Consider the following 26,148-nt stretch of genomic DNA (forward strand, 5'->3'; position numbering starts at 1 on the left):
AGGTACTTACGGTGGTCGGAGGGTCGAACTGCACACTTCTGCCACACTTCTCCAAAAACTAAAAACTCTTCTTCACCCAGAAAACAGCCCCAGCACTTCCGCACTCTTTGGAGTTGCAGGCAAGACTCCTCTTCTTCCGCCGCGGCGGCGCGGCGATCGCGAACTTACCCCCGGCTTTCGCAGTACGCGTCACGGTTTCCGGCCCGCGAAAATTCGCTTCGTTACAGTGTGTATCTTAGTAACTAAGTATAAATTGGTTTAGTACCGTAGATTAGTCTTCTTTTTGCCACAATTTAAATACGCAAGGATATTTTTACTTCTTAAGCGTAAGCCAAGTAAGCAATCAAGTTCATTGGACGACTGGCTACTTTTATGTTTACTCGACGTTTCATGACCCCTATAGAACGAAAAAATAGGTCCCCGTTTCCGTCTGTCTGCCTGTCTGTCGCCTGTACAGATTTTTGTTAGACAGATAATTTCCGAAACTATTAGAGGGATTGTTGGCAAATTTTATATCTGTATTAAGAATATTATGTAGATGGTAAATCACTACCCAAAATTTGGCTAATCATCCTTACCAATGACGTCATTTTCAAAATTTACTTTAATAAATATTATTTAAACATTATAAAATAAGATACATGTGGTTTATGAATCCGTGTAGAATTTTTACCTAAGACATCCAGATTTTTAGAAAAAAAAATCAAAATTGTGCAACAACATCTTACAATTTAACTTTGAAATTGCAAAACCGAATACTCTGAAAACTTGCAAGCGCTTTTAGGTAATAGTAAGAATGGTAAATCGTTAATCGAAATTTATTGGCTATGGCCTCCCCAAAAAATCATATTCCTTCATGTGTGATTTATGAATCGGTGTTGAGTTTTTAACCTTTGTTTTTTGGGGGAAAAAAAAATCAAAATTATTAAACCAATATTTTACAATTTAACTTCGAGATTGCAAAAACCGAATCCTGTGAAATCTTGCAAACATTGTAAGGTTACTACAAACATGGTAAATCGTTAATCAAAATTTATTCGTCATCTTACAGTTTTGGTGAAGAAATGTTCTTCAAATTTATGAATCGGAAAAAAAGCTGAGTGTAGTTAATTAATAGGTCAGTCCTTTTCTTTGTGTTGACTAGACAAAACTAATCAAATTTCATTTTTTTTAAGCTCTATTGCTTGGAATCTGAACATGCTAATAGTCGAATTCTTTCGAAGTATAAACAATTAAGCATAATAATTAAACAGTCGTAGTTATTAAACATGTACTGAGAAATTGAAAATGTGTACATTTTTCCCATTGGTTGTCTGCTTTAAATTATATTTCATATTGTCCACACTTGTACAGACCGCGCCCCCTGGAATTTGGTGCTACGCCACTCGTTCTTACTTTAACAAAAAAAAAGGCAAAATTAAATTTTATAATTTTTAATACTTCAAGAGCGACAGAAGTTCTGTCGAAATAACCTTCGATCAATTTTTTTAAACATGTAAATTTAGTATGTAACACCAGGTACAGAAGGAAATATTTTTGTTATGTACTTAAAAATTCTGTCAAAACATCTATACCAATGATTTAAAATAAATAGTAATCTAGGACCATTGTGAATTATATACTAATTCACAATAAGTAACGTACTATCTGTTAAATAAAATTTTCTATTTTCTACCCACACAAAATGTTACTAGTACATTAAAAACATCTACATTCTAAGTACATAATTTTGGAATTTGATTTATTTTACAATTTTTAAATTCACTTCATTTATAGGTGCAACGTGTGTATAGATGTTTTCGAAATCAAAGGCGGCTTTGAAATTTAAAAAATATCCTGATTACCACTAAGTTAAAAGCTTTTTACAATCAATTTCAATCATTCAGTTGTATGTTGGCTATATATTGGAAGAAAATTAGGTAAAGAAGGCAGCAAAATAATTAACAAAAGAAATTCTAGAGTCATCCTTGACCCTAGAATCGTTTATAGACACATTATAATCTGGTTCGTAGACATTATTGTCAGTTTTTAAGAAGAATTTTAATTTATAATTAATTTAAAAAACTCGATTTGTTTACGTAATGGAAACTTGTTTACACAAAACTCTGTCTAAACAACTTTAGACCAGTTTTTTTTGCTATATTCACTTTTGCGTAACTTCACAGTTGTAAGATATTAAAGTAACAATAAAAAAAAACTTTGGATATACAAATATTGAAAAACAAATTAATTTTTTTCCGCTAAAAAAGCGACTAATATTTGATCCGTTTCAGCAAAGATTACTATACGTTGAATGGTAATAAGAAATACGCTTCAACAATTCTGTTGAAAATGCTATAAAAACTGCAAAAGTAAACAAAGTAGCAACTTGAGATTTCTGTTCCTCAACATATTGCCGTCGGATCAATCTTTATTTATACTCCACAAATTACACTTATTGTGTATGCAAAACAGTTGTTAAAGTCTGTTGAATAGCATGATATACTTACGGGTTATACAGATTACGTACTTTACCTGTCTCTTTATTGAAACAGTGTTAGATGATTTCTTTTAATATCTGTGAGATATAGAGATGTCTCGCCAGTGCCACTTAAATAATGTGTGTTACAATACAGGGGAAATAAATTTGAAAACTTCATAGATAAGCACATACTGCGAAATGATTTAGCACTGTTTTCTTATCGAATAACATATGTGCAAGAATTATATGAAGCGTATTTTCCAGCTAGGTTTGACTATTGTCACCGAAAATCCACATGTTCATATTGAGATTCGCCTTCATCGTCAAAAAATTGGCAATTAACGAACGACGAATAGGGGGGCCTATATACTTTTAGAGTAATCATGGAAATAACTATGTGATTAACTGGCGTTTTCAATGCAATCCTTTTCAAAGTAACCTAACCGCTGTTAGATATCAGCAAGAAATTTTAGCAGATTTTAAACCACAGTTTCACGACGATGGACTTTTTTTGGAAATTTTTGACAACCTGATAATTGTTCGAAATCTGGTCCTGAGATTTTGTGGTCTTTCTCCTGCACACATTTTTGTGGTCCTATTTAAAAAACTATTTATCGAACAACTGTGAGCTATTTGGATGAATTAAGGTTTAGAATAATAGAAGAAATTACCGACATAAGGAATAACGCAGACATGTCGAGGCATGTGATCGATGGAGTTAAACGAAGAGCTCGTTTATATTTACCACAAAACACTTTAATGTAATTCAAGTTACTTAACAAAATTAATTAATCTTGTACCAATTTTTCTTCTAACTTTACACTTATTTTATTAAAAATCTGATTAAAAAGACTGTGCAATGTTTACTTTTGCATTTGTCTATTTTTCACATTTATCAATGTGATTTATGATTAAACCGCCCCAATGTGATCCGAGACGCTAAATCCTGTCCAGGGTGACTTGATTACAAATTATGTTGCTCCCCTGATATATTATATTTCACAAAATAGATTTAAAGTTAAAAAGTGTATTTAAAAAAAATAGTTTAAGAAAAACTAAAATAGTTTGACAAGAAAAGAAAGAAATTAAGACAGCGTATCACTGTTTAAACGTCTTTTAAGAACAGTGATCAGAGGCATAGGCCGTTCAATAGTTGTTGTTCAAGAGTATGAAATATTCATAAAAAAATAATTTAAAGAACTAGACTTTGAAAACAAATTACTAGTTTTAAGGAAAACGTAGAGTTACTTTGTCTTAGTGTTATAATTTTCATAATCTGCAACAAAATAGGTATCATAGCGTCTAAAAGGATTCAAACATCAGATTCAATTGTGATATAATAATTTCCCAATTAGTTTGAGCAACAACAACGTTTCCTAACAACACGAAATTCACATCTAAAACTTGGGTCCTCTTTCTGATTTTTGTGTTAACTTTTGCTGCTGGATATCAAAAATTTAGGATTACCTGCTACTTCTCGACTTCCTCCAGTAAAAAAGAGTCAGCTTTCGGCAATATTAAAAGTTTGAAGAAAGCCTCCTTCAGACGTGATTTATATTTAGTTGCTTAATCAGAACCGGTCGCTACATACTTGCGAAATGTTAAAGTGACGACATTGATGTAATCGGGAATTTTATTCTGTTTTCAATTCAGTTATTTCTCTGATTCAGTTTTCACTTCAATTATTTCTCTAAATGAAATTGCAATATAGGAGTAATGTTTTATTTTTGTCTATTCCAAAAGAGCTGACTTATAATAAAACTGTTCTAAAATTGAATACTTATAATTCTTTTCTGTTTCGTACAATATTATTTCTTTCGAACAAGAAAGCATTTTTCCTCACTTTTAAAGTATCTATAATAATACCCTCTCTATTATTGCCTTAACGTTGAAAAATCAATTAATGGTCTGATTTTTTTTTTGCCTATTTTATGGATCATGAAAATTCGAGCGAAGTAACCTTACTAAGTATTAGTTACTACCATGCTTCACTTCGTAACGCAACACCAGAGGCGCAACCAAATTAACAAATTGGGCTTACTTGTTGTACAGGATAAGATCCGGTCTCCAGACTCGGGTATAAGGGATTCGGATAACTTTAATTCCGGCGAATTCGGACGAGTTCCACCGTAAATGGTGATCTATCCAAGCCTGAGTTATCCAACAATTTGTCGTCAGGATCTGATTTTTTTCGTCCTGTAAAATCGAATTGAAAAAGGTAGTGTTTGAAAGAAAGTTTGAAGTACGCTTGTAAATTGCCTCTAAACTATTAAACAATGTTATTTTTTAGGACTAGTAAACTTACCACGTCGATGATGTGATGAAGAGAAATCCCAAAAATCACAGTCAAAGGTAGAGAGGAGTTCTCAACCGGCCTGACGGCTGCATCGTAGTTTGCCATTAAGTGTCTCATTAAACGAGCTTCATTCTCGTCCGCTTGGCAACCTGCAATAGGTCAGTTATTGTTGAAAGTTCCGAGAAAATATAGGGAGAACACAAAAGAACTGCAGCAATCAGTGAAGATTAATGTTCACTCAAAGATTCTTTTGTCAAAAATATATGCATAGTTGCATTTTTTAAATAAAGTATTGAAACATAGATCTGAGATGAATTCTTAAAATGCACGATTCACCCTGGTGTAAATACTTTTCTAATGAATAATAAATAGAAAATTGTACGATTATCGCAAAAATTTCGATGAAGGAAATTCGTAGTGTGCATTTGTATTATTCGTTTTATAGTACCTACAATACGAACATTTCTGCAGGATTTAGATTGTGGAATTTTAGGTATACGATCAAGTTAGTGAAGTCTCAGTTAGGAAAACTTTTTTGTCTGCAAACAAGAAATTGCTTTTATCGTAGGAGAAAGAACAGAACATAAACTTAAGTAGATAATTACACCATAATTTTTTTGTCTAAAATACGTTACAATATACCTACATCATACAGAAAATATAAATTTAATTTATACTAACTGATAAAATGGTGATCGTAAAGGATGTAATAATAATAAATTGAAAAGAAGTATACAATTTTACTACTTTCAACAAGTTTAAAATAACTAGCCGAAGATTATTCCGACAGAATATACATCTATTTGCGTGACATTCAGTAGAATATCGAGATAGTATAAAAATTATCAAAATGTTATTTTAAAATAAAATATCCCATACTTTTTTCGAATACTAAAAATAATTATTACTTTCCACATTTTAACTCAACTGAAATTTTGAACATTATTTTACTTACATTAATGGTTATTATTATTATTATTACCACATATGACATTAGCACAATACCGCTAAAATTTCAAGTGCAGTTTATATCGGTTCAGTTTTCTAATTTACATCCATCTTACCAAACGAATTTACATTATCTGAAATGCTGTTATTTTGTACATTTTCCGAGGCACAGTTCCACTCTGCTCTTTTAATATGACATTAAATTAATATGTCATTAAAAAAGAATGATAACTATATGACTATAGAAAGGTGATTAAAAATTATAAATCTAAATTTTCAGAGTGAATTATTTTTCATGATAACAAACAAGCAACTTGTGTTAATTTATTTCGTTGGCAAAAGTTCAAATCAAATTAACTTTTCCTTTTTAATTGTTTTAATAAAAAATTAAATTGGAACGAATAAAGACGTTACTTGAATGAAAACGTAACACTTGTTACTATGCAAATTCTGACCATTCCGTTTGGTTCTTGTGGGATCTAACATTTATTTTTTTTTTAAAGATAAAAGTTGTCTATGTTAGGAAAGCACTAATTGGACTTTTTTGCTTTTTAATAATTTATATTAAATAAATATGAATTTTATAATTGGGTTTTTTGTAAAAAGAGGAACTAATAAGTAATAACTCATTTTGCAGGTGATGGATACTCTTAGGATAATAATTGCTAAATTATTATTTCAAAATAAATAAATCGTAATACCGACCGTTTATTGTCGAATGAAAATGTAACATGTGTAATTTTAACGACTAATTAAATTCTGTATCAAGTACATCGGACACTGTTAAATAGTCTTGTAATTTATAACCACAACGCAGTTTAAAATGTGTTAAGCTAATTATTTATTTATATTCATTTTTTACCAAATTTGATATTTCAGTTTACATATCTAAAAGATGCATGGCAACCAGCGCCAAGGAAATATTTTCGAGTGAACGCTCCCTTGAAGTTTTTTTGTTAAATATCATGTTTACCTTGTTATCTTCGAAGATGTTTATTTTCACAAATAGACAACTGTTGAAACAACACCTATTATAAGTGTAATAATATTTGATTTCAACTATCTACCAGAATTTAGTCTTGAACAAACAGTTTCTGAACGGACGATGCCTGGGAACACAAATCCCATTTACTGTCTGCGTGTTAAACTTACGTGGCGTAATCATATTAAGCTTTCATGATTGTGCCAAAGTTATTTTTTAGTTGTTATTTGTTATTTAATTATTAGTTTTTACCCTTCAAGTCGAGGGGGCTGGAACGGATAAAAACTTGTTCAAGAAATATTTTTAGAGCCCGTCAATTAACGATTGTTAGTGGAGGCGAACCGTAGCTGGTGAAATTAACTTTTTTGTACCTTATATTGCTAGATAGACAATTCTCTCCAAAGACTTGCATCGTGGCAGTATTATATTTTTTGTGCGCCCACCACCATAATCAACAAAAATGGGAGGTGGAAAATCTACTAGAGTTATAAAAAACTATCTATTAGCATTGTGAACTGGGAAATAAACGTTCTATAAACCTGAAAATGTTTTATCGTCACTGTCAAGGTTGTGAGTCAACATTAATTTTTAATGACAACATAACATCAATTATAAGGTCTGAATAAAATCACTCCTCAATCAGGAATTAAAATCAATACGAAGCCGTCATCTGAACCGTAAATTGTAAGCAGTTAAAGCTCAAGTTAAATCAGATTTACTTTATGTCGATACAACACTAATAAAACTATATAACATTTTCACAACATTTTAAATAAACAACAAACGTAATGCATTTGTATTTTTACCTTAATGGTTATAAAAATAGCGCCACGAGTTTCAGTCATACATTCTATTACAAGTACAAAATTTAAATTCCATTAGCGCCTCCAGGCAATTATTGTTAATTATTTATTTTCGATGAAATTAATATTGTTTGAAAATATTGTTTTGAAATGTCGTTCGGTAATAATATCCGAAATTGTATAGGCTGTTGACATGACCTCAAATTTTTTTATAAGTGATGTAAACATTAACAAACATCTAGATCTAGCTTTCACACAAATTTGAAAATATTATTTGTTAATTTTTGTGAAAAACGTAAAGTTGGCAACTTCCAGTTTTTTATTTATAGAGGCATAAAATATTTTCTTCATAGAGATTCTAATTAGTTTGTTGGTATTTAATAATAATAAGCCGTTAGCTTCGCACCATAGTAAGAATCTAGAAAGATCATCTTTTAATAATACACAGTCATGCACTGCAGGAATACCATAAAAGAGTTTAAGGTCACCTGCAATTTAAAAAAGCTGTATTTATATCGTTACTCATTAACAAAAAGTGAAAAAAGTAAAGGTCCTATGTGAGGCCCATGCCAATTTTTACTCTTTGTAAACGACCGGTCATGTAAAAGTTTATCCAATCTAATATAGGATTGGCAATACCCAACCTCTTTAACTTGGTTACAAATTACAATTTCCACTTTTTGACAAATATTTTCGTTCGTGAATTAGATACACCCAAAAAAAGTTTCACAACGGATCGCGTATAATAGAGTAATTACATATAGAAAAGCAAACAATATTTTTCAACCGACTAGAATCAACATTTTTGTGTAATTTCATTGTGTGACGGTTGCATTAAACAATCCTGTCTCAGTTCGGCGATCGTGTCTTTGGATTAGCCATGTAAAATCGAAATGTTAAAGTGAATTTTCGATTCCACTCAGAAATCACTAAACAACTCAACTTGAATTATTTTATTCAGTGTGATGATTTGTAGGAAAAATTAAACTTAATAAATGCACAAATTAATCCATGCATTGGTGCTGGGTGTGAGCGATCTCCGACTACACCTAGGCCGTATCCAAAAAGCGCGAGATGAAGACCTTCGAGCAGCTCGTCTTCCTCAACACCGCTATCGACAGCATTTTGACATGTGCTGGGGGCCCGTCATCCTAGGCAGCTACTCGCGCTGCCTCACTCAGTAACCACTGAACGACTAAAGTTGAATAATCTTATTCAATGTGACGATTATTGTAGGACAGTTTAAACGGAATAAATGCACAAATTGCACAAAACATTTTATCTTGCTGGTGCCGGTCGAGTTTTCATTACTAAAATCTCATTAAAATGTTCTACTGCGATTAGATGAAAAAGCGAGGGCCCGCTTTTTCTTATCGTGTGATGATAAGATTTACCATCAAAACAATAGCTGGCACTTTTGAAGAAAACCTTTTAATAAACCGTTTAGATAACTAAAAATAACAAAACTTAACAACAATTGTTGATGAATGAGCGACAAATCGGGCCGAGCGTGAATTTCAAAATACGATTTTTAAAGCCTTTTTACAGTGAATGAGCGCGATGCAACGATTTGAAAAAATACTGGCCCATAGCCCTCCATTACCTCCACAAATGCATCACTCAATAATAGCTCTAAAGAAAAAGATCGGGGGAGACATTATAAAATAAAAAAAAACTCCTATGTTAATTACTTATGTCCAGATTTGGATGCGGCACACCGTATATGTATATGCATCTTACAAAATTGTTATGAAAGTTATTATTTACTGATTAAAAAACTATTGAAGGACAAGCAGGTCCTTGTTTTTTCATCTAATCGGAGTAGAACATACCACTTTAATGAGATTTTAGTAATAAAAACTCACTAAAATCCATCGGCACTAACAACATAACTTTATAAAATATTTTAAGCAATTTGTGCATTTATTTCGTTTAATTTGTCCTGCAGCAATAATTATCACACTGGATAAAATAATTCAATTTGAGTTGTCCAGTGATTTCTGAGTGAGATAGTGCGAGTAAATCCCTAGCCCGACGGGCCCCCACGACATGTCCATGATGCTGCCGATGGAGGTGTTAAGGAAGACGAGCTGCTCGAAGGGCTTCATCTGGACATCTTGGATACGGCTTGGATGTAGTCAGAGATGCCTCGCGTACTACGACCAGGATTTCGTGGAGGGATTCATATGCTGTTGTTCGTTTATTGTTTAATTTGTCCAACAATAATTCATGACATCATTTCTAAATTCACCTTGATATTTTAATTTCCCATAGCTAATCTAAGAACGCGATCGCCGAGCTGAGACAGAACCTTTCGCCACAAATCGGACCGAGTACAAATTTTAAAATACGATTTTTAAAACCTTTTTGCAGTGAATAGGCGCGATGCAACAATTTGAAAAAAATACTTCACCTCCACAAATAATACTCTCAATACACTCAATAATAACTTTAAAAAGATCTGGGGATTCTGAAGAGATATTATAAAATAAAAAGCATTTCCGCATGTCTAAACTTGGATGCGGCACCCTGTATGTTATATATTTGCGGAAACTTAACTGTGCATGGTCAGTGATAAATTTTATTATAAATAATAGTTAATGGAACAGCAAAAACTATCCCTAAGAATAAAACTTGGCACGTTATCAGGACCTGCACGACAGGGTGGTCCAGGAGTAATAAAGAGCCTGAATAAATTTGAAACGCAACCCAAAATACGTTTTCACCACTATCTTGGATATTATTATAATTACAAACATTTTAAAAAATTCATAGCAAAGGTTCATCTAACCTATTCAAATATTTTCTATCCCCACAATTTCATCAATAAAGTGTTATTTTCTTACCCTTTTGCACACATTGAATTCAACAACACATCAGATTCTGCTAATTTGCTTTTCATTATAAATAATCTGGACGACACGTTTCGGTTTATTACATGAATACTTTGTTTTGACTATGACCTAGTGAATTTTCAAACCGAGACTAGTCATTCCAGTTCTTCTATTCTGTAGCTCATTTCATGTACGTTGCAGAAGCATAAAATACATACTTCGTTAGCTAATTAATTGTAAGTAGTTTCGGTTTTCATTCAAAGAATATTATTACTTAAGAAATAGTAAAAAAATTCTAATAAGAATTACAAAATGCCTAAAACGTCACTTATACAAGAGATTTCAATTAAAAAAAGATACCCTAAATGAGATTTTTTTGTAATTTTGAGATAAATCTCAAAACAGGCCAATTTTAAAAGGCAAATTATTTTGAAATTTTTGCCATTTGTAAAAAAAAATGTTTTACAAAACATTGCTACGACTTGTAACATAGTCTTAAGACACTATTATTAATTTCTTATTATGTATTACTAATTATTACTATTTTACTAAGTAAGCAAGACTTCTTGCGGCGCGAATTTATTTTAGAGTTTGGTGCAAAACGAGAGGGGCCATCACGTGTCAAATTATTTCGATCGAGTCCGTTGTTCCTCCGAAATGGAGAACGTCTTTGCAGTGGCGTGCACCCAGATCCAGAATATATTATTTCTGCCACATTTAATAAATAATAGTAATAGTTTTAATAATGTGATTATAAAATTTAGACTTTCTTTAATGTTTGAAATTGATGATTTTTTGAAGATACATAATATTAACTGTAACTACGTAACCTACTTATGCTACAATCGTTCCAACACTGTGGTCTACAAGCCACGCATCATAAGGCCCGCCTCTGGCCTCTTTCGATCAGACAAAAAAATGTGCTAAATTACTAGGAGTAGATAATTCTGGACATAAAAAATGATTTTAATGAATGGTGTCTTCAGTACACCAGTTTTTGCAGTGGCAGTTACTATAGACAAACGTCAAATTTATGTTTGAGAATTTAATTTTTTACATAGGGGACACCTTAAAATAGTGATTGATATAATTAAACCAGAATTTTTTAAAGAAATAAGGGAAACAAGCATTTTATGTGTCCAGATTGTATCATTGCACGAAAGCTCATTTTGAACACTCATCAAATGAAAGCTAATTAGTTAGTGCATTTAATTCATTACAATAAACGTAAAATATTTGCTTAGCGACAAACTAATTAACAGTTACAGGGAGTTGTTTACTACGGTTAGATAATATCGATTTTTTAAACAAACAACGAAAAACCTCAAATACTCGTAATTTATGAAGCCAAGTAGACTATTCAAATAATTTTCAAATGAGAGGATCATTCAATCCCCCTTACTGTTTAACATTTTTGAGTTGGGGGCTGTGTGAACCACGAGGACAGTACAACTAGGTTAAAATTAACAGTAAAATATGTCCCTTAAAAAATAAAAATTGACCCATTTTTAGATTTTTTAAAAATTAAACAAAAGTTGAGTTATTTAAGCTGAACGCTTTTCATTGAGATGCCCTGTGTACACGTATTAAGAGTATATCCTCTACACTAACTACATGAATTGAATTTTCACAGCTGAGCCAACTGACTTGAAACTGTGCTCGTAATGTTGTGTTGCCATAACAATCTAAATACATGAAACATTATTATGTTTCAACAATTCATAAGGATAACATCTGCCGTGCACCCAACATTTACATGCGCAATGTTTGTTATGCTTAAACTACTAGTTTAACTGTATAGAAGGTTTTGTATTCATTTAGCAGTGACGTACATTCTTTTTATACCTTATTTAAATTGAAGGCATCATGTACGAAAAATGGCTGCCAATGTCTTTTAACAGATACATAAAAAGTTTAAGAAAATTTTTCTTACACATGGACAATTTATTTTTTAATACCGGCTTTTTTGTAGAAATAATCGTAAATGTTAAAAAAAAATATTTAAATCCATTTTGCTCGAAACACTGTAAAAATGGTGTAACAGAAGTTTACTGACAAGAAGATAGACCAAATAATAACCGTAACCATAACAATTCCTTCCTTAAGTGAGTTTGCTGTGTTAAGAATAAAGGGGTAGTGGAAATTGTTATGTCTGCAGATAAAGCAACCAGATTTTTTTATTGTGGAAACTAGACAATAGAACTTTATATACCTAATCACGGTAGATTATAATCCATAGGTAGTTACATAAAGAATCGAACATTTTTTATTGCAACCTATAAATCTTTACTTGTTCTCCTATAGAAAAATTTTATGGCAAATAAAACCCAGTCGAATTTGGATTATGACGTTAGAGATCATTTTTATGGACGTGTCGTCGTCATTACCTTTGATTAAAAACTTAAGCAATATGTTAGATTATTTTTAATCTTGCTTGGCAAAATTGGCTGTAAAATTTATGAAGCCCTTTAGCGAAGATGGCTTAAATAATCTTAGCAACAGGTTAATAATTCATCGCGTTTATTTTTCTTTGGATAAGATCTTGCCTAATTTAGGAAACTATATTTGCACCGATGTCCAATTTTTCAACGAACATCTCCAATTCTAGCAGGCTCTCGCCACGAAATACACTTTCCGCATTTATCAGAGAATTTTCTTTATTGCTCGTGGGATTTTATTATTAACAGTTTAAATTTCCGGTAATAAACGTATACCTTGCTTATCATAATTAAAAAGATACCGTACTATTGTCATCTACATTTTAATTACAAAAAATGGGGACATTAAAGCTATTGCCGTTATTTTACCACTCGCATGCGAAGCAACAAAAAAGTAATTTATTGTGGAAGAATGGCCGCATTCGACGGCGGACCGCAAGATACATTGTTATTCCAACACATACTATGTTCTCGTTTTGCAAATTCTCCAACATTTTAAAAACTGGTCGACCTAGCTTAATTTATTGCAAATTGATCATTAAACCTCGTCTACATAGAACAAAAAATATTGCTCGGGACAAACAATTCTTTAATTTAATAAGGGTTGGCGAACTGAATGCACTTTCTAAAGACGAGAAGTGAGAACAGTCACTGACTCAGAATAATGAAGAAAAATTTCCTTGCAGAACACGAACCCTAATTCAAGAGACGGAATCGGAAGTTAATTGAACCGGATACTTTCACCACGAATATAATCTTATCTGCAATCTGGGGCACTTTTACCACTATTTTAATTTAACGACAAGAGTTTTAGTTCTAGAAAGTTACAGATTAGGTAAATGAAAAACTATCACAAAAATTATATTGTAAGTAACTAGATAAAAAAGTTTTTCATGTATTTTGGATTAGGGTTTAAGTTGTTTCACGCCAAAATAAGGAATGAAAAAATTTTGCTGTTTCAAATTATGTTCTAACTTTAGCAAAAAATAACTTTTATAATGAATAAGTACACAGCTTAAAATTGACATCTAACTCAAAGGCCGGATGGTAGTTATCTTCTTAGATTAGTGGACAAATTGACTTGTCAACAGTAAGAGTGAAATTGGAAAATACAAGAACGAAAATACGTTTAGAAGTATTATAAATATTATTGCACTGAGAAAAGTTTGCCAAAGATTAAAATCATTCGGATTTTATTGCTAGAATGAATCGATGTTACTTAGCAGATTAAAGAATAGTTTACATTTATCGAATATTGTGGACGGGGAAATATACACTACAAACATGGAAGAAAGACGAAGAATTCACTTGTTGTTGCGATACGGTTTTTGTGTATCGTTTTACTCTCATCTCAGTACGAATGCAAAGTAGAAAAATACTACGCTAAGGTAATGAAAACTACCATTATAGACCGAGCGCAGAGTGCGTCGAAAAGTCTATTATGGTCTTTATTACCATGGCGTATTTTAACTTCCCGAGCGTAAGCTAAGGAATTACTGTAATCGAGTTCATCTGCCGACTCGCTGATTTTATGTTTTCTCGACGTTTCATGACCCCTAAAATACGAAAACATGGGTCTCTTGTTACCGTCTGTCTGTCCACAGCTGTGTTGATTTTTATTAGACAGATACTTGTAGTTTATTAATTCGTATTGAGTTTTTACTCTAGACTTTCAGATTTTTATAAAAAAAAAATCAAAATTGTGTAACATTTTGCAATTTAACTTTGAAATTGCGAAAACCGAATGGTCTAAAAACGTTGCAAACATTTTAAGTTTATGCCCATCCCCCGATTAATGTACTAAATTATAATTTCTATCTTTTCTGAAGACTACATATTCGTGTGGAAAAATGTAAGTGCTGCAGATATTTTTTATTAAACAGGTTTCAGAAAAAACTGTAAGATCTAAATTACAAGTAGAAAGATTATTATAAAACAGGTTAGTTCTAGATTATACCATCCATATATTTTGATAGTATAACTGAAAAGAATAATTGTAACTGGGTGAATTGATTAATTCAAATGGGCGATTCTATCAACACCATTACGATATTGAATTATTAGATCTGTTTCGCCGTTTTTAATTTGGTTGTCTGTTTACTTTTTCATCTGTTTGTATAATTCCAGTTGCTCTGGAGGTCTGTCAAACGATAAGTGAATGTTTTTGTATGCTTCAATAGTAGTGACATTTTTTTGGCTTACGAATGAAATTAAAAACCTCTCGGTCACTTTGAAGTATGACTTTAACAGGTTTCGTATTTATTTGCTCCGTTCAATTTCCCAAGTCTCATACGCTGAATATTAGATTCAGAGGTGTTGAAACCATTATCAAGAGAACTTAAAATAAAAGAGACTTTTTCTTTGTCCTGGCCTGGACGTTCAAACGTAATTATATCTGGTGGTTGTTGAGCCAAGTTGTAGAGAATAATATTGAAAACAGTTTTCCATAATTCTATTAAAACATTGAAGTGTATAGCGAGAAATGGATGACGTATAGTTTTTAAAATCGACCTGAGGTGAATATACAGAAAGATACTTAGAAGGTGAGTATTCAAGAAAGAATAAAAATACATTTCTGCATAACTTACTTTGACGTGCATCGTAAATTCAAGTTATTAATTCTAAAGACTCTCATGTATCTAAGTCGAGTGTACATAATTTACATAATTGATGTTAGGTTTAAGAAAAATTTGTGAGGATGAATACATTTCAAAGAGTTTTTTTACAGAAGGAATTTTATAAAGAGCTTTAGCGCAAATTGCTTTCTACTCGTTTGTAATAATTGACAGGATCTGAACGATGTCGTGCAATAGAAAAGTGTTCCTTTCCCTTCTCTAGAAATTTGTGCTGTCCCCATGTTTTCTTTACGTTGATACAAAATTGGAAGCTTTCCCAAGAGATTAAATTACTGTTTTTATAGCTTTATAACGGGCGATTACGGGAATGTGATTTCGAAATTAAAGCACTAAATTATCCCCTTTTCTGTTAATTTATTCTGTCCGTAATGTGATATGAACTTATTTGTTTCTTAATATTATCGAGGATCTTGGACTTGCGGTTCAAACTTCCTGCGAATAATGGAAAGAACGGTTTAATTAAACTTTTCTCCAAGTTTCGTGCAGCAGGTGCAATAGAGTGACATTATTAGAAGAGGTCGGAGTTGTCTATTGTAAATCCGGAATATTCAATAAATATTTCAGACTTGGGGAATTTTAAACCTGCGTGTCTTTTACTTTAGAATGCGACGAGTCTATGAAATTACAAAGCAAAAAACTTTTTTCATAAAATTTCGAAACTTCAAAGAATGCCACCTACCAGTAAAAATGCGAGAGTAATAAGTAGGAAGAAATTGAGTTTTTCAGGTTAAAGAAAAAATTATTGATGAGGTGCCATGGAAGAAGCGAAAACAACTCGTAATTTTTCCCACTTTTCAAATACATTCCGACAGTTACTTAAAACCGCCTCGAGAAATCAAAGCAATAAAGTTTATGAAATTGAAACATCTCGGTTAACAAGATTAGAATATTCCTTTGGCGTCTGCAGAACTTGGTCCAGATTACATCGATTTTCCCGAAATAACGCCACTGCCTTAAATATCTTGTCTTTTTGAGTTTCACATGGAATATTTACTTTATTAATTTTATTTGTGTTAGAGTACGAAACCTGTTTTAAACGGTCTTGACGTGGCGATTTTCTCACTAATTGCGAAAACGGAAACAAAAGGGTAAGGAAAATTGACCATAAATTTTACATACTTCAAGTGCTGTCTGCTCTTAAAAACTTTTCCGAAACGATTAAAAAAATATTTGATCTCTCGCACTTGAGGGAGTAGATGGACAAATTTTTAAATTAATATGTACATAAAGGAGGGTGAAACAAGAGATCCTTGGAATTATAGGGCTCTTTAGTATTCATGCTTCCGCGATATCTATCTGTTAAATAATGCATACTTAAAATTTATTTTAATAATCTCTGCCCCATTAGTCATGGTTTTTAACGAGCTAGAAAATTTTTCTACAACATTGCTTCTTGTAGAATGGAGCTGCTAAGTATACTGTAAGAAAAATTAAATATTTCCCTGCAATTTATTTACCCCGCAGCGTACGATTTGCATTAACTACTGAATAATAAATAGTTAAACAAAAATAACCGAATAAAATGGTACTTTATTCCCCCGTTTTTGGTAATAATCTGGTACTTTATTTTCTAGGGAGTACAGTTTTATTTATTAATATTAACATTTACATTAATAGTAACCAATAATTCATTATTTGTATTGTTGGTACAATTTTACAATCAACAAGTGCTGTCTCAGTAGAAACGGCAAAGACTATATATGTTTCATACTCGGTGACGAATTATCTCTGAGCCTGTCTCAATATATTAATGAACACGACGTGATTTTGTAAATAATAATTACTTATTAGTGTAAAAACTTTGAAGCAAAATAAACTTTCATAAAGTTAATTATGATATATAGAAAAGATAAATCCAAATTATGTGAAGTAAGGACGATAACGAAAGATTACAGCAATCAGAACAACAAAATGGGAATCATGTCGGAACGAAAGAGATTAAAAGGCTAAATCAAATAGTCTAAAAAACGATGACATTTCAGTAGATCCGATGAGATCACATTTTTTTATATTTTAAATGGTTGGGTAAAACGGAAACTATATTCAATTTAACTGCTGGGCTTCTTTATAGTTTATTTGGCAATTTTTACCACCGCGTTTACTGTAAGAATTAAAGAACAATTGAACAATGCACAGAATTCGACCAAATGTTCTTTTGTCGGTAGTTTTCAAAGGCTGTTATCAATCTTGCGCAAATGATGTACAGCTTAGTTTAAATGTGATTGCACCATAATTGACTTTTTGTATTGCCTTCTCTTTTATTTTAAATTTTATGCAAGAAGTGGTATATCTAACAGTGCTGTTCTCTCTGTAAATTAATATTTTTCCTACGATTTATTACTAAATTAAATCAACTACAGATTATGGAGCACCGAAAATCAAACATGCTTATATGGAGACTCTCCATCATCCCCAAAAAATTGCTGTTTGGATTGCAATAAGCCAGCGATGGATAGTAGGGTCTATATTTTTTTAAGGTAACCATGGCAATAATAATCATGTGATTAACTCGCTTATTTAGTATATTACTCTTGAAGATAACCTAACCGCTGCTAGATATCGTCAGGAAATATTTGCAGATTTTATGCTTGTGATCTTAGCCCTGGAGACTTTTTTGTGACCGTATTTAAAAATACTACTTATTTAGCGAACACCTGTTAGCAATTTAGAAAAATTAAGGTAAAATTAGAGAAGAAATTAACGCCATAAACAATAATACGGAGATGTTAAGCTATGTGGCCAATGGAGTAAAGTAAGTGTGTGGTACCACCCGGAGTTCTCGGCCGCTCGGCTCTCGTCGGGTGTTCGGTACCACCCCCAAACTTATTCATCACCGCCCTCCTGGACGAAGGGGTGGCGGACGGAGAGTCACCAACAACCCGTCAACGGGCACGCGTCGCAAAAATACATAAATATTTTCATTATCAAATATACATATTGACATGTACATAATATCAATAAATCGTTGTTGAAAGTGCACGTCGTTCCACAATTAATAATCACTACAGTTTCCACAGTAAGAGCTCATTTATGCTTACAACAAAATTGGAAACATATGTGCAGTTCCTACACTACATCAGTACCTAGTAAAATTTTACAACAGCTACTTTGTAGTGGACTAGAAACATCCAGGGTTGCACTGAATTTGTGATTTATGGTTTTGTGGGTCCAACCTTCATGGTTAACTTTGAAATACCAATACAATTTTATTAGGTACTGATGTAGTGTAGGAGCTGTATTGTGCAGCATTTACGCTAATTTAATTTAATTTTATTTATTTAATAGAATCAATTAATCTTGTTCCAATTTTACTTTTCCTAGTACTTATTGTATTAAAAATCTTATTAAAAGTGTCCTTTTTGTTTTATATTTGTCATTTTTGACGTTGTGGTTTAATCACCGACATGCTAAATTCTTTCCAAGGCTATTTTGTGTCATTTATTTTTCGAAATAGTGCCCCTCTTCCACTTTCACGACAAGTTTTAGTATGAATCCTGTACCAAAATACAGGCAGAAAACACTAGGCTAAAGTTATTTATGCATTTAAGCAGAATTTCCCTCACGTTTGAAGCACAAGCAAGTCCAGTTTCATAGGTAAATTGTACAATAATTGATTATACAAATTTTGTTTTTTATGATAACTCATATATGAAAATATAAATAGGACTAGATTGTTAAAACAAAGGCAAAGGAATATGCTATGCTGTATGTTTCAAGTTAGATTTTCTTAATAAAATTTTGTGATGACATCACCAAAAATTTTGATGTCTCGGTAAAGCCAGTAGCAAAAATGTTCTCTTTCTAAAATTTCGGAAAAAAACAGGTGAGTCGTTTAAGATTTGCCCTATAAAATAAATTGTTTTTTTATTAATTTTTGAGATATCAGTTCAGTACAAATAATTTTAAAAACCACAAATAAAGAACATGTCTACTATAAATTTCAACCGAAATTGCTTCGCAAAATTTTTAAATGAGATCATCATCATCATCTTGATTTCAACATTTCAGGTCAATCGAAAAATTTAAGTAAAATCACATGGACAATAGTTATGGCGTTCTTGATTTAGGCTTTACTTATAAAAATTCTCCTCAATAATTATCAAATAAAGATTTTGACTGTAATTGCTGTGTGTTACCATTAGAGAGCGGATTTCTGTCGGGCTAGACAAGGCCAAACTCGGTACGGCTCGTACGGGATGGGAATTTATTGCAGTTACCGGCTGCACTTCGTTTATTTGAGATTAGAATAACGCTGCTTCGTTGCACTCTGCTGTTAATTCCAGTTCTCATTTACTTAGCCGTTTGATTAATAAATCGTTATTTGTATTTATGGAATCAAGTGACAATTAAATTCAGTGATTACCTATCACCCGCTACTGAGTCCCGGCGATGCAGCGCGTCCCCACCTATATCGTGACGTAGTCCGACAGAAATCCGCTGTCTAGTTACCATACATGTATCCATGGAAAAATTTTAGAAATACCTTTTTTTAGAACTTTGACAGAAAAAAACTACAAATATTTGCTGATATTTACGTGATTATGCATTGTAAAGCATAGCTTTAAACTGAGTAAGAAATTTCAAGAATACAAGAAGCTGACATGATGTTCAAAAATACTAATACGTTTAAACAGGTTTCATGACAAATTCTTACTTTTTGACAAACATTTATTTCTATGTCGATATTATTAATTCACTTTATTATACATAACTATGTTTTTGTTTTAAACTCGCTATTTTGCAACAATCTTAAAGACAAAATTATATAAAGCTTGATCTCCTCGAAAGTACACGTAAATTTTATTCAAAATTTAATTTAGTGATAAATATATTTCTAAATTAACGTCCTGAGTTCTTTTACTTTTGATGTTTAAAGTCTACCGGAATTTAAACACGTTATAAAATAAATTTGGGTTAGCTTATTTATACTTTATGGAACAGAAGATCTTGTGTAGGAAAAAATGTCTTTAACTCCTTCAAAGTTGTTATTATTTCGATGACTTAAGCTGCAGTTACAACACAACGCGATCTATAGATCTGCGATTCATCTCGATTAAGAATTCTTATGATGATCTATGGATTAAAAAGCTGGCAAATTAATGTGGTCAGGGACGATTTAAGCAACTAGTGCACCACTGCAATTAACTCCTGAATGCATTTTCTACAGATTAGTCAAAGTAAACATGCTGTAAATACTTGTAACCCAAGTGATTATATTTTTATCTTATTAGTGTATATTACTATAAATGAAAGTTTTCATAAAAATATGTAGAATATTCGTGTATACTGATGGTTAATACAATGTTTAAGAATATCATAGCAGCAAAAAAAACTACAAAAATTCTCTCAACTGAAGTGCCACTGTTTTTCCGTTTTGTCTGGCGTAGATTTTAATTTGTTTCGGTTTTCTTTTTTATGTACTTAAAAAACAAGCAGAAATATTTTTTTTGTGAATGTCTGTTGACCTATTTAGTTTTATACAAAAAATGTTGTGCTCCTCACAGTTGCTCTATATTCTTAATATAAAGCGAACTTACTTGAAAGTGATGAAATGTTCAATGTAATTAAAATTTACAGAAAAGATTAATGCAGGCGTTTTCTCAAGTCGACGACCACGTAAGTTCCAAGCTTTTTAATTCCTCCATGAACCGTTAATACAGTACATGGAGGAATAGGCAATTTTTAACTTTCTGTTAGGCAAATTTCTTTCTTTTCGCATCAATTTGTTAAATTTTAAAAAACAAATTTGCCGCGCTTCCCAAATTAATGATCAGAGATGGCTTTATAATCAAATTACCTATGTGGTAATGATTTAAAAAGGTAGAATCAGAGTTAGCTTATATTATTATTTATACATACATGTATGTAGTTTTAAATAAGGCATTATTAATTTAATTGTTTTCTTTTTTTACCTAAGACGTTCGCAAACCTATATCATTATATTTATATTTCAATTTTTTTTTCCTAAAGTTTATACAAAACAACGTTTAACGTTTAATTTATAAAATAAACAAACTAACTGCAGTCGCCAGGTTCATAGACAGTTATCAACATTTTGCTTTGAATAATACCAACAATACAGCTTTTATTATATAAAACAGTCTTACTTGCGGTATTGTTTCATAGTCTACAAAAACGAGTCCGACTTTAATTCAGACCGTTTTGAATATTGATAAGGTTATACACAAATCCAGATTGCCGGCCAGAACGGCAGCCGATTTTGTCGTTAAATTTTTAGTACATGTATTTTGTTAACGACTCAAAAGACTTAAACATTCCTTTAATTAGATAATTTTAACAAAAAAGTTATGTAAAAACTGAATTATTCTAGTTCAAGTAGTCAGAGAAAAAAATGATTATTTAAAAAAAATACAGCTTCAAAAATCGTATTATACAGAGGGTGAAATGAAAATTATTTAATAAAATTAAAGTTGACAAAATAGAACCCAGAAGACGTTTTATTTTTAAAAATTAAAGTTTTGGTTTATAAGTCTATCTTCTACTTTAGTTTCATCTGAAAATCGTGAAAAAACTACATGCTATGTCTTTACCATATTACTATAAACTTGATTATAAATGTGGATTTGCGCTTACTGTACGTTTAATATCGTATTATACATATTATCAGTCGTTTAGCCTGATTAAAGCCAAAATATCAGATAAGTCAGATAAACAAAAATCTGTACTCATAAAGTTTTGTAAACAAAAAAAAATTTGAAGTTAATAAGAAGTTTGCTATGTAACTTTTCTAAAAAGTTTAACGTACGATGATAAAATATTTATACAGTTGGAATATTCTCAAACTACTTATATTACTGAACCAATTTATGGATAAATTTTCCGATGAAATAACAAAAAACCTGAATAGGAACATTTCAAGGGATTCGAAATTGTATTAGATTAGTTACGGACCGATCGGTTAAACGATAAAGTTAGAACTGGTAGAAGGAAAATGAGAAAGATGATAAAAAAGAACAACAAAGATATTGCATTGTACCCAATTTTGCATTGTAAGTTAGAACTGTATTCACAAAATATATCAACGATCGGTTATTAAAGTATGTGTAAAAAGTAAAAATGGTATAAATAAGGTTCGCCTTATAATTATTAATAAATATTTGCAGCTCCCACCACGTCGACGAGACGTGTCTATTTCAAGAGTAGTTAACAATAGTTCTGTAATTACTTTCTTTGTGACTAATGATAAAAACAACAGGTGCCTCATACAGAAAATATGTGGACAAACATTTTTAAAAACCAAATTCGAATAACTTTTAACACTAAAACAAAACGTAATTGGTGTAATCCAAAAACGCTTAATAGGCAGAGATTATTATATAAAAATTGGATTACTTGTTTCCTTTTTCACTATATTTAAATGATCAACATTAAATAAAACTTGTTCATTCACTCAACTGCGTTAAAATATTTTCGAATTAATGAGGAAAGCTGAGATTGCAAAATTCAAAAACAAATAAATAAAATCAGTAAAGTCTACCACTCCGTTAATATCAAAGTATATTTCAAAATCGACACCGGTTTCGGAACAACAATTTACGGCTGTTGTAAAATATATTTTTATGGAGAAGTTATGTGGGCGTATTTTGTTTTTCCTTCGGAAGTGCAACTGAGACCTGATATAAAATTAACGACGATCGGCCTTATAGGAATATCAATCTTATTTAAGCATGATGGAGAAATAAAAATTGTGATAACCTTCTTGTATTATTGGTCAGTAGTTATTCCCCTTCTTTTATTATTTATGTTTCGTTTAAGAATTAAAAATAAGAAGCATAAATGGGGAGGAACTACATACAGGTTGCAGGGAAATATACGCCCAAAATTTCATTAACGATTCGGTATTAAAAGTATTTCATAAAACCGAAAGACGTTTAGATTCTAACGCTTGAACTAAGTCAACACATTACATTATTTTTAATGTTTTATATAACTTACGAGAGTAAGCTAAATGCGCATTCATATTTTGATATTGCTTTATGGTAACTCAAAAGAATTAATGAATGAACTACTTAATTATATTTTATTGATTAAATCAAGAAGAGTTCACCCAATTTTCTGAAAATTTGAAGACAGTACTGTTGTTATGCATTAATATTATACACTGCACTTACTCATAGTGATATACATATATTTTTAAAATGTCGACGACATCATCATCAAAGGTTGTTTTGGAAAAAGAAATATAGGTAATCGAGGTATATGCGTCATTTTTGTGGTCCCCAAAAATCTTGCTGTGGCGATTTTTGTTGATAGCAGATTAGTACGTGTACACGAATCCAAAAACAACATCAGATAGAATAGGAAAGTTAGTTTTGTTACTAACACTACAGATTTTTTTTATTTTGGTAACTCTCTGTCTCTGTCTCTGCCCCGTTACCATTTTAGGAAGACTCTGTACGATTGTTTAAAATTACTCTGATCTGATTAGATCGTCAAATTAAATTTATCTATACTTCAAAAATGGTATTATCAGCACTTTCAGTCCAATTACGTCAGTCACTCCACAACAAAATGCATGTCAAAGCAAAGCGATGCAAAACGGCGTAATCTATTTTGTGTATAGTATCTATAATTAGAATCATATCGATTTCAGGTGATTGGTAATTGTTAATCTCTTGTATTAGGACAAGTCAATTTCCCCGATAGACGAATTCGAGATGAGGATGGTATTTTCAGCAATCATTCTATTACACGCCCCAATAAACTTTAATGGTCCTGTTGTGAAATTTCCAAATCCATTATTTATAAACCCCCAAAATGATTTTTCAACAACCTTGGTTTTGCTTCAAATATAATGTCATTCTAAATTAAATAAGTCAGTAAACGTTGGAACTCATAAAATAGTTCAAGTATACAAAATCGATGCAAATCTTAATGTCCCCGTAATTGCGGCATTTGTTCAATCAACTCTAAAACGAAGCAATTAACATGAAATTAAAAGCGTTTGCGGAATATAAATTATTTATCGAATCACAATTTTCAACGTGGATTAAGTTGGGATAGATAAGATATCCTTTGTAGTTGGCAAGCTCATTACTATTCAAGAAGGATAACAGAAACACTTTGATGTTAACCATAGGCCAAGAAGTAGTTATGATGATTATGGTGATGCGTACAAGTGTATGCTTTCGGCAATCCTTGCAAGGTTCATTACATTTGTACCGCATCATGTCACACAATTTGCAAGCTCACGGGAGTGCATAATGACGTAAAGATAAGATCTGCACCTCATAACTGTCCAAATTATCAAAACGTAGGTATTATATTTGCATATTTGAAATATTACGGTTTTAATTAAATTTACATTAAAAAAAGATATTCCTTTACACGTAGATGATTGCACACTAAAGGATAATGTTTGTTAGAAAGACAAATAAAACTAAACTTTAATAAATTCTTATTTAGTTCTTGAAGCATTATACACCGACTGAAGGCGAGTGCCTTGATAATACAATAAGAATTTCTGAGAGAAAAACCAGTTGCTTTAAAATTAAACTTAGAGAAAAAAGAGCTAGAAGATGATGACGAATTTTATTTTACGTGTCTAGAGAAAGAGCTAAAACACTTTAGTGTTTAATAAAATCCGGCAAGATCTTTGTAGTTTTCATGTATAAGGTAGTAAAAATGTTAATGATATGCACGTTTCACGATTTTGTTGCGCAGCTGTGATAATATTAATAACACAAAGTTGATAAACTGGTGTCTGAAAAGTTTTTCTGTGTTTCTGTAGGAACATTTTAAGAATTACTGTTTTATAAGTTGTGTATACCAGACACAAGGGTTATCACTTCAGTTTTACTCAATATATAAATATAAAAACATATAGGCGTGCTTCAGCTGTTTTTGACTTATTTAGTGATTTGGTGGTTTGTGGCAGTATTTCATTTCCCCATACTTTATTTCAAAGGTGTCGGTAAATTATAAACAAAATTTTCGTAAATAATTGTCAACGTAAACGCCCGACCCTGAGGTTTGCAACTCAAGGCACGCACGCTTATGCATTACTCAGCACCCTGGTCATCAACTAGTCTTGTATAGTCTGTAAGTAATAGTTGTAATAGTTTCAAATAACTATAATTTACTAATGCCGTGTTATGACGTCGATAAAATATATCTGTGAAATTATTTACATTGTAAAATTTACAGGGTTGTATAATGCTATTTATAAATTGTTGAGTGCAAAAGTGAATAATAAATATTTAATTTATACAAAATAAATGGTAAAAAAAGTAAAATATTTACATTTGCCAAAAATATAACCTTTGTCTCGTGGATACTTTTTTGATGTTGATCGAAACACTATAAATGTATTGTTTAAAAGTTGCATTTAAGTTTTTTTACCTAACACTTAGATAAGTGTTAAAACCAAAAAGTAATACAGTAGTCCAAAGTTTCACTCACCTTCGCCATTTAGTAAAAAATGTTTTGATGAACGTTTGTTATTAGCAATTTGTAATTAACGAACGAGAATAATCAGTTGAAATAATCCCAGACAAGTAAAAAACCATCAAGCGTTTTAACACAAGCTTCTTTAGTCAGTATAAAAAAAAAATAAGTAAAATGAGATAAGAGACGACAAAGTACGACGCTGTAATTATTTTCTTTTGTCTTTACAATGTTTAGGCTGTGAAATTTATTAAAACATCCGAAAAATATTTTCTGTCAGCTTCAAAGACCAATACAAGCCTCAGTAAATAAACTTTGTGTAAAAATAAAATTGAATTAATAT

General features: G+C 31.5%; 1 protein-coding gene across 2 annotated transcripts in view; it reads right to left on the minus strand.

The window, feature by feature from the left end:
- Nucleotides 1–26,148, minus strand: part of LOC135131485 (neuronal acetylcholine receptor subunit alpha-10-like) — a 189,190-nt gene that overhangs the window by 129,721 nt on the left and 33,321 nt on the right. For both annotated transcript variants that reach the window (XM_064059269.1, XM_064059260.1), the window contains exons 2-3: nucleotides 4,767–4,906; nucleotides 4,503–4,657 (exon numbers count right to left, since the gene is read on the minus strand). In XM_064059269.1, coding sequence (XP_063915339.1) covers nucleotides 4,503–4,657; nucleotides 4,767–4,906 — 295 coding nt within the window. The remainder of the gene's footprint in view (nucleotides 1–4,502; nucleotides 4,658–4,766; nucleotides 4,907–26,148) is intronic.

This window comes from Zophobas morio, unplaced genomic scaffold (assembly GCF_036711695.1).
Source record: "Zophobas morio isolate AGI-343-1 ecotype UQ-CSIRO unplaced genomic scaffold, CSIRO_AGI_Zmor_V1 ptg000002l, whole genome shotgun sequence".
NCBI classification, from domain to species: Eukaryota; Metazoa; Arthropoda; class Insecta; order Coleoptera; family Tenebrionidae; genus Zophobas; species Zophobas morio.